General features: G+C 44.8%; 1 protein-coding gene across 3 annotated transcripts in view; it reads right to left on the bottom strand.

The window, feature by feature from the left end:
* LOC115132268 (histone deacetylase 7-like) overlaps nt 1-3718 on the bottom strand; it is an 89071-nt gene extending 85353 nt beyond the window's left edge. For all 3 annotated transcript variants that reach the window (XM_029664725.2, XM_029664726.2, XM_029664724.2), the window contains exon 1: nt 3502-3718. In XM_029664725.2, coding sequence (XP_029520585.2) covers nt 3502-3520 — 19 coding nt within the window. In that variant the 5' untranslated portion in view covers nt 3521-3718. The remainder of the gene's footprint in view (nt 1-3501) is intronic.
* Nucleotides 3719-9789: the final 6071 nt, after the last annotated feature.

The following is a 9789-nucleotide window of genomic DNA, read 5'->3' on the forward strand; positions in this document are numbered from 1 at the left end:
CAAGTTTTAAATGAGAAAAGTGCTCAGTCGGTTAAGAATAGGCCATATTTGGGGGTCTTCTTTGGTTTTATGATAAAACAAATATAATACTCTCCTCTTAACCCTGTGTGTGGTTCTGCACAATATGGTAAAACTACTGTGCACACTGTTTGTAGTAAAACGATGCACTCTGTTATATGGCTACATGAAGAAATAGTCGAACTGGAACCAGTTTGGTATAATCCTGTCACTGAGGCAAAGTTCCATCAGGTTTATTTACAGTAGTATCCCTTCATCTTACAGTACAGAAACCAAAACATCCCTGTACACATACATTACTAACTGTAGTGGACACCAATTAGGATGGTGAGCATACTGTATGTCAGTTGGCCCTCGCTTATCTGTCACACGTACATCTACTTCATACACAGATACTTCATACACACAAATTCACAGGGACACGCATAAACACATTTTCCATGTGTTTTAGTGTCCATTCATTCACTAACGTGGTGGGCGGGTGTGTGAGAGCGAGCGTCTGAAACATACGGCTGTGTCAGAGGCCCAACTGGAACGTCTCGGTTACAGCAGCTCATCCTCGACATTATCAGCAGCTCTGTTCACACTCAGTACCCCACCAGCAGCCCACGCGGCGGTCTCTCTAGAATAGTTATCAACCTCAACTGTTGTCATGAAAAAAAAATAAGTCAAGCAAAGTAAATCTCCTACTCAAATGGAACTTAACACTGATTTCATGCATTTTGTTTGTAGACAATATCAATATGGTACGAGAAAACAAAATAGCCCAGGGGGAATCCCAGAGGGGCACCACAATATCTGTAACGACATTCAGAATGAGATTTCATATCGCAACAATAACAAGACAAAGGAGGTGGGTGTTGGAAACGGAAATCCAAAAACAGCTTGTCACTCTCTCTCCTGTTGTCTTTCCTTTGTCTCTCTTTGCATCGGTTACTTGTATGATGCCAAGGAAACGGTTGCCTATCTAGTCCTTGTATGTGATAACTGTATGTACCTAGAATTATATAAAATGTCACACGAGTACTAAGTTAAAATACTTTCTGATTGTAACGATCAACACTGTTTGTTATGAGGCCTGAAGTTCAGCATCTGTAGTTACACTCTATCACCAGAGGGGGGCAGGCAGTCAGGTAGGAAATCACTCCACTGTTTTATCTGTCTCCTCTGGACCATTTGCTGCCCTGTGGCTTCATCTTCTCCATGACCCCTCTAACTCCACCTCATTACGCTCAACCCCTTCATCTGAATCACCTCTTCACTTAAAGACTTCATGTGGACTCCACAGGGATAAGAACATCTCTGGAATACCAAACACAACAAAACAACAGGTCGGCTATAATTTCCCAACTTCCATATTGATTCACTAGGCACAAATCAGGCCTACCGTTGTCTATCGTCCAACATCAAATACACCAAACAAGTTTGCCATAGATACACAACCCTTGGATGGCAACGTGCAAACTTTCCGTGTCGCTCCATGTGTTTTGAGACGTGAGTGACATTTTACACCAGACCAATACCCACCCTGCCCCCTGCCTTCACTCTCAGCTTTGACTCCAAGCTCCAACACAGCCCTCCGTGCCTGGGAATAGAGGGGAGAGAGAACCATATCCTGACAGGATATCCTGCTCTGAACTCCTGCTCCTGGGCTCCACGTGACCCCTTAACCCTTCCTGACCTACAGCTATAGACACAGCTCAGACCCAGCACACGCAGCCACTGTGCACCCTCCACACCACTATGCTACCTCCAGTCTGAAAGAGGTGTTACTCGTTAAGGGCATTAAATCACAGCCACTCTGATCAAAATAATTGTGTGTGGGTGAGGGTGCATGCCTATCCATGTGTGTTGCGAGCTGTTCACATGCTGAGAGTGGAAGAGGGTTCCCAGTGGACGCAGCACAGGGTTGCCCAGAGACTGGAGTGGAAATCAACACTTCCTGCCAGGACAGGAAGGGCTACTGCTGTTGCCCCTTATCACTGACTACACAGGCTGCCCTGCCAGCAGGGGGGAAGAGATGAGTGACAGACAGCGACAGTCAGATTGAGGGAGAAGACAAAGGCTACATGGATAGAAAGTTAGATAAATTGATAGGATTAGAGTGGAATGTAAGGGATGTGGATAGGGAATGATAGGCTACTCTAAAGTGAGGTGCCACATTATCAGCCTGATTAAGGTATCGGTTATGGTCGGTGACAAAAATACACAAATCTAACAACTAAGATTAGATAGAAAGCATTCTTTGAGATTGTCTGTTTGTACAGTATATGAACGTAAAACAAATCTGCATGCGGTTCATTGTGATCGATTTTGAGTTTGTAGTGACAAGGTGGTTAAATACTGTATGTATCGCCATAACAAACCCCTGGTGTTATTATGATAACATGCAGGACACCGTCAGCGGCTATGCATCGACTTCTCCCAGCCTACGTATAGTCAAGTTAACTCTGCTACTCCTCCAACAGTTGTGTATGCAAAGGGAAACAGTGTTTGGGAGCAGGGTGAGGAAGGTCTCAGCACTCAGCACTTGGGATTGTCCCAGATGAACACAAGCCACTCCCTCCCTTTCCAGGGCAGAGGCCAGAGCACCCTCCTCTCCGGTTCCTAAGTACATGTAAACTAAGGGGATGAAGTGACATCAACAGAATAACCAAAAACAAATTCCCTCTGCCTTTAGCAGGTCCTCTCTTTGACATTTTTTCTGCCCTCTTAAAGTTAACACTCCACAAATGCGGGGTGACTCACTAGTGTGGGTGGGTCTGTTTCCCATTTTCTCACCCCTCTGCCCAAAAAAGAAAACGTTATTCCAAAAACAACAAAACACGCAACAAAAAAAGCCACACTTAAATGTTCCACTCTATTAAAGACACAGGCCAAATTAAAGCAGCTCCATCTTGTGGCTCCGCAAACGCTTCTCATTGTTTTCCTTCCTTTCTTTGAGGGAGCGTGGGAGCACACTCAGAGCAGAGGAGAAACCTGTGCTGAAAACCACAGGAGGAAGCCGGTAACATGAGCAGGGGGATGCATAATGAGCCGGGGGAGAAGAGAAGAGAGGGAAAGAAGCCAGGGAAAGGGCGAGAATGATAGAGTGAGAGAGCACTTTTACTGGGTACTAAGTTCATATCTAAAGCACAAACTTTAAAAAACTAAACTTTACATAGAACAAAGTTATTACGCCAGTGACTTGTTATATTAACAGCCAGGCATTTCTACATAGAGACTTTCTCCTTCCACAATCGTGGGGGGAAAAAAGGTGCTATCTAGAACCTTAAAGGGTTCTTCGGCTGTCCCCATAGGAGAAGAACCTTTGAAGAACCTTTTTTTGGTTGCAGGTAGAACCCTTTTGTGTTCCATATAGAACCCTTTCCACAGAGGATTCTACATGGAATCCAAAAGGGGGACAGCCGAAGAACCCTTTTGCAATCCTTTTTTCCCAGTGCATACTATCACAGTTAGAGTAGAGCTGAAGCAGGCTCTTACCAGCTCGTAGGGTGAACATCCAGTTAGGTTAGCGTCAGGGTGTCTCTACGCCATATCCAGTCCACAGCATGCAGGTCAGCTCCCTCTATCCAGGCTAGCAGGGAGAAAGTGAGGGGCGGGAACAAAAGGCACAGAGGGAGAGAGTGAGGAAGTGGGAGAAGGAGATGAACCACTCTGAGCTGACTGGTGGACTCTCACACACAGTCACACGTATGCCCAGCCTGTACGCTGAGGAAGAGAAAGAGAGGATTAGAGTGTGGGTAGCGATGTGTGTAGTGGTGTGTGTGTGTGTGTGTGTGTGTGTGTGAGTGAGGGAGCTGCGGCGAGGGGGGTTAAGGTAGGAGGGACCTGCACTGTTCGGAGAGGGCCAGAGGCAGTCTACTAAAGACAATGGCAGGAAACACTATATCAGGAGGCAACACACAGATGCAAAAATCATTTAAAAGGGCAAAAAGAATGACATCCACATAGAAAACAAACTATGCCTCGACTGCAAACAATGATATACAAAACAACAATGGTAAAGATAAGAGATGTTTAGCCCTGCTGTTTGTCCTACTGTATACCAACATCACTGTTTCACTGCTAGGAATGCACACACACACACACAAATCATATCTTCTGATAACAGTAGCTCCCCCAGTACTCCCTGTTTAGCTTTTGCTGCTGGGCCACAACAGGCAGTAGTCTGTCCCCAGTCTGACTGCACACACAAGGGGATGGATTTCACCCTAATTCAATTTCTTCTCCAGGGGGAAAGGTGAACCAGGGGGACATGGATTAACGTGTCTCTTGTGGGGCTGCCCGTCTCACACTGTGGAGAGCTGATAGTAGATGGGATGATTAGCTAATTGTTAGTAAACTGTTGACTGGGTCAGTTTGACTAATTAGTCTGCAGTCTTGTGGATCAAACTAGAGAGCAGAGTTCCATTAACAAAAACAGTCCAAGCCCTTCACATTCATTACTGTAATACGACATGATAAATTGGCTGCAGGTTATGAAGACTGTTCAAGCCAGATGAATTTCGTTCTGGAAAAATAAAACAATGCTGTGCGTCACTGTCGGCAGAGCAGCGTGGCAAACACAGTGAACGTGTTTATCATTAACAAGACTAAATACATGGCTGAGGTCCTACTAGAGTGGGTAGGTAACATGCACACTCACAAACACCTACAGATGTGGATGTGTGATGTTTGCAGTGATTGATCTGTGTCCTCTCCCCTCTGTTTAGTTACCAACCTCTCTGCTAAGCCTTAAATCTAACGCTGCTCTCCAACTGACAGGAGAGAGAAGGCACTAAGTCTAGACTCCCTGTAGCCTTGCTTACAATGTACACCGCTTTGAAAGAGATGTGGAATGAATGTACATGATCTTCTTTCGCAATGTTTACTTCCAAAAATTGGAACCATGCAACCGTGTGGTTGATGGAGAATGTACAGTATTTGAAAAATAACTTAATCTTTGAATCTGAGTGTAGGGGATGTAATGTGAAAATATTATTTTCTGAATCTAGATTTCATGATACTGTAGATCTGTCTGTTAGAGAACATGGTGTGGAATATATATCATTCTAGTCTAGGTGGATGTTGACTCGATGCTAAAGGCCACAGTTAAATGAGTGTAGAAGTAGAAAGGCACGAAGGATAGGTACTGGTCTCAGTCAGACTGGGGGGGTCTGTGGAGCAGAACCCATACACTTTTAGGAAGAAAGAAAAAGGTGCTATCCAGAACCTAAAAGGGTTCATCGGTTGTCCCCATAGGAGAACCGTTTGAAGAACCCTTTTGAGTACCATGTAGAACCGTTTACACAGAGGGTTCGATATGGAACCAAAAAGGGTTCTCCTATGGGGACAACTAAAGAACCCTTTTGGAAGCCTTAGAGTATGAATGGAATGTTTCACTGACAGACTGTTGCTGTATATGTTACTATGTCTATTAGCTTTATTTTCATCACACAAATGAGTGAACCATGGATTTATAAAACTAAACTGTATGACAGTGGCTAGGGGGATGTCTTATTTTACATTCCCCTCACTGTATCCTGAAACGAGCTCCGTTACAATCCCCTTGTAAAATGCAACATTAAAAATAAAAAAAACGACATGTGACGACTCCCCTTTGGGAAAGAGGAATTCCTTCTCTGGGCTGGAACCAAGTCAACCTCCCTTTCTCCTGCTTCATTTAGGCTTTCATCTTGTTTAATACTGGCCTGTACACAACCCTTACAACCAGTCAAATAAATATACCCCTATGATAACAATACTCAGATTGTTTTTGGATCACTGTGCATTCAGCTGCAGACTCCTATTTCATTTCTAGTATAATTTGTCTCTTCCTCTTCCGCATACTGACAAATAATCTTCAACATTTAAATAACAATATGGTGGAAAGAAAAACATGGGGAACTGAGGACATAGAATGACAGAGGAAACAGTGGGATTAATACACACACAGCGAGAGTAAGAGGGAGAGATTCTGTGAGAGGTGGGCAGAGAGTCCCAGCGGGGTCTTGGTGTCTGTGTGGTCTGGTCCGGCTGTGTATGTGGTGCTGTTGGGAAACAGGCCTGACTCACTACAGCACACAGAACCACAGTAACGCTATGTAGCCTTCAGCTTCACATGCAACCAGAACAGAGCAAGAATGCATGCTCTTCTCTCGTCCTCCGTGTCCAATCCCTCCCTCCCTATTGCCCAGGCTGCAGATGCTTGCCTGGGCCTGGGTTAAAATCTCTGAGGCCCATCTTTAAGGCCATATCTGATGATTGCAGCAGACAGAGCTCTCAGCTCAAGGACATAGTGGTGGGTTTAACAGCATGTTTTGGATGCTTCTGCACCATGTATTAGACACCAATATCAGTCACACAAGAGGATGTTTAACATCTCCAGAAGACTGTTTCCTTGGGTTAAAATCTGGTACATCATGTCCCCTCTGTCGTCCTCAACTGGATCACATGGTCAAACCATGGTTGAGCACAGGTCCAATCGGCTTGGTCTGGTCCTGAGAGTTGAGAAAGTTGAGTTGAGAGGCCATGGTGGATAATGCTAATTAATGCTGGTCTTGATTGTGATGTAAGAGCAGACATAACCCTTTGACCCCTGACCTTAGTAATGATTCTGAGATTCATAATGGATTCCATGGAGACAGAGACACTGGGCTGCTGCTGCTCACTCAGAGAGCCTACTCTTTCTGTTCCACCAAGTGGAACATATCTACCTGCTGTTGAAAAACAACAACAACAATTGGATAAAAAAAAATATTCTATCGCTTTGTTTCACGGAGGAGGAGGAATTAGTTGGGAAATAGTTTTAATCCCGTTTTAATTTTGACACGGCCAGAACTCAAACTCAAAAACATTATTAAGAACAGAAAAAAAAAGTGAACAGAACATAAAGGTGTGTTGAGAAGGTGATTTTAAAGGGCTGGTGCTCTTTTTTTCTCCTGTACAGCGAACAGGCATTTGGGGCGGAACATCCAGGCGACTGTAGAGGGCCCTCAACCCCATCTGCTTTTGTAGGTCACCATTACATCAGCATGTTTATGGAAAAGACTTAGAAACACTTTTCATCTTGACCTACTTTTAGATTTATGTATGTGGCAATACTCTGGTTTCTCAACATTATTCACTGTATCAATTATGGAGTAAGGTTACCATGGTTTCCAGTAATGAGAGAGAAATGGATGCGCAGATTAGAATATTTCCTTATTAATGAAGTTCAAAAGTAATATGTAAGAAGTTAGGGTGCACATTATGTGAAGGGGTTGGGACTCTTCAGGATCGGTGGCACGCACGCACACACCTATACCGAAGATATGAACACACACACCCTGTGCATACTCAATGTCCTACTGTCCTCCTAATATTGACGTATCTGACAGACTATTAATTGACCTTTATTGTTATTACATCTGTGCACATTAGCTTCATTATTTCATCCCAGTAGATATTGGTGTAGTACTTAATTTTCCCCCTGTTACTGAAATTCCCATGGAGAGAGCGAGTCTGGGAGAAACAGGAAGGAAAATGGCAGCAAGGAACCAGAGGCTGGATCTTCCAGGGGCCAGCAGAGCCAGTTGTCTCAGGGCATGTAGAGGCTGATTGGATAGTGTTCTCCCCACCGTCCGGTCGGTCCAGCCGTAAATGTAGACGAGGAACATGGAGGGGTTTTAGAAAGCCATCAGAAAAGGCTCTGGTTTGGTAGAGACAAATGTGCTTTAGACACACTAAGGTATTTGTGTGAGAGACTGGGTGAGGGATTGTACGTGTGTGTGCGTGGGTTGGGGTGTGTGATGGGGGATTGCTGTTCCAGTCAGCTGTGGCCTGTCTGTCAGAGACACAGCTATTTCAGATCCTCAGCCAAGTAAACATTTATCTTGCAAAATAATTATAACATCATGCAAACATGGTGCTTGAAGAGATTTGGCAGATTAACACAGTTGGTAAATGCGATAAGCATGAACACACACAAATGATAATGCACAGTGCCACCTACGTACATTACATTACCAAAAGTATGTGGACACCTGCTCGTCGAACATCTCATGGCAAAATCATGGGCATTAATATGGAGGTCGGGCACTGATGTTGGGCAAGAAAGCCTGGCTTGCAGTCGGCGTTCCAATTCATCCAAAAGGTGTTCGATGGGGTTGAGGTCAGGGCTCTGTGCAGGCCACTCAAATTCTTCCACACCGATCTTGACAAAACATATCTGTATGGACCTCACTTTGTGCACGGGGGCATTGTCACGCTGTAACAGTAATGTTCCTTCCCCAAACTGTAGAAACAAAGTTGGAAACACAGAATCAACTAGAATATCATTGAATGCTGTAGAGTTTCCCTTCACAGGAACTAAGGGGCCTAGCCTGAACCAAACTTTAGCGTTGTCCTGGCATCCACCAAACCCATATTTGTCCTTCGGACTGCCAGATGGTGAAGCGTGATTCATCACTCCAGAGAATGCGTTTCCACTGCTCCAGAGTCCAATGGCGGCGAGCTTTACACACTCCAGCCGACGCTTGGCATTGTGCATGGTGATCTTAGCCATGTGTGTGGCTGCTCGGCCATTGAAACCCATTTCATGAAGCGACTGACGAACAGTTATTGTGCTGATGTTGCTTCCAGAGGCAGTTTGGAACTCGATAGTGAGTGTTGCAACCGAGGACAGATTATTTTTTACACGCATTGCGCTTCAGCAAAGTCAGTCCCGTTCTGTGAGCTTGTGTGGCCTACCACTTTGCGGCTGAGCATTTGACCAACTAACTTGTAGGAAAGGTGGCACCCTATGATGGTGGCATGTTGAAAGTCACTGAGCTCTTCAGTAAGGCCATTCTACTTCCAATGTTTGTCTTTGGAGATTGCATGACTGTGCACTTGATTGTAAACACCTGTCAGCAACGGGTGTGGCTGAACTAGCGAAATCCACTAATTTGAAGGGGTGTCCACATACTTTTGTATATAGTGTATTAAGCATACATATTATAACAACTGCCCCCCAAACCAAATTCTCTCTCTCATGCAGCAGCATGAGTAAGAGGAGCAGCTGCAGAGCTCAGGCAGGAGGAGGGAGGAATGTGAGGGGTGGACAGACCCAGAGGAGGGAGAGAGCCAGGGGCCAAGGCTCTGCCCAGATACAGTCAGTTCCCCATTCACTAGGTTAGCAGCAGCAGGGTCCCACAGGGCTTGGCTGGGGGGTTCAGACAGCTTTGATGGTGTGAAGCTGCAGACAGAGACTGAGGAACTACACACTGTCTCACATCCCCACACTGTCTCACATCACCACACTGTCTCACATCACCAATTCTGCAACTGCATAGAGGCACTACTGATGAAGTAATCAAACGACCCTGTCACGTGCAAAGATACAGGAATTTTAAGAAACACAGTACACATGGTACAGGACGGTTTCTGTTTCCACACTGAGCTAAAGGTTAGAGCTGCCGCTTTTAAGGAGCGGGACACTAATCCAGACACTTGTAAGAAATCCCGCTACGACCTCCGATGAGCCATCCAATAAGCATCCAATAAGCCACAACCCATAAGATTGCTAAATAGTTCATCTAAAAGCTACCGGGACTATCTGCATTGACCCCCCTTTGCACGTAACTATTTTGACTCATCACACGCTCCTACTAATGCTTATTATCTATCATGTTGCCTAGTCACTTTACCCCTACCTATATGTACATAGGCTATCTACCTCAATTACCTTGTACCCCTGTACCTTATGTATGTAATCAAGTTATTGTTACTCATTGTGTATTAATTCCTTGTGTTATGTTTTTAAAAAAT

This window comes from Oncorhynchus nerka, linkage group LG7, assembly GCF_034236695.1.
Source record: "Oncorhynchus nerka isolate Pitt River linkage group LG7, Oner_Uvic_2.0, whole genome shotgun sequence".
In the NCBI taxonomy this organism is placed as follows: Eukaryota; Metazoa; Chordata; class Actinopteri; order Salmoniformes; family Salmonidae; genus Oncorhynchus; species Oncorhynchus nerka.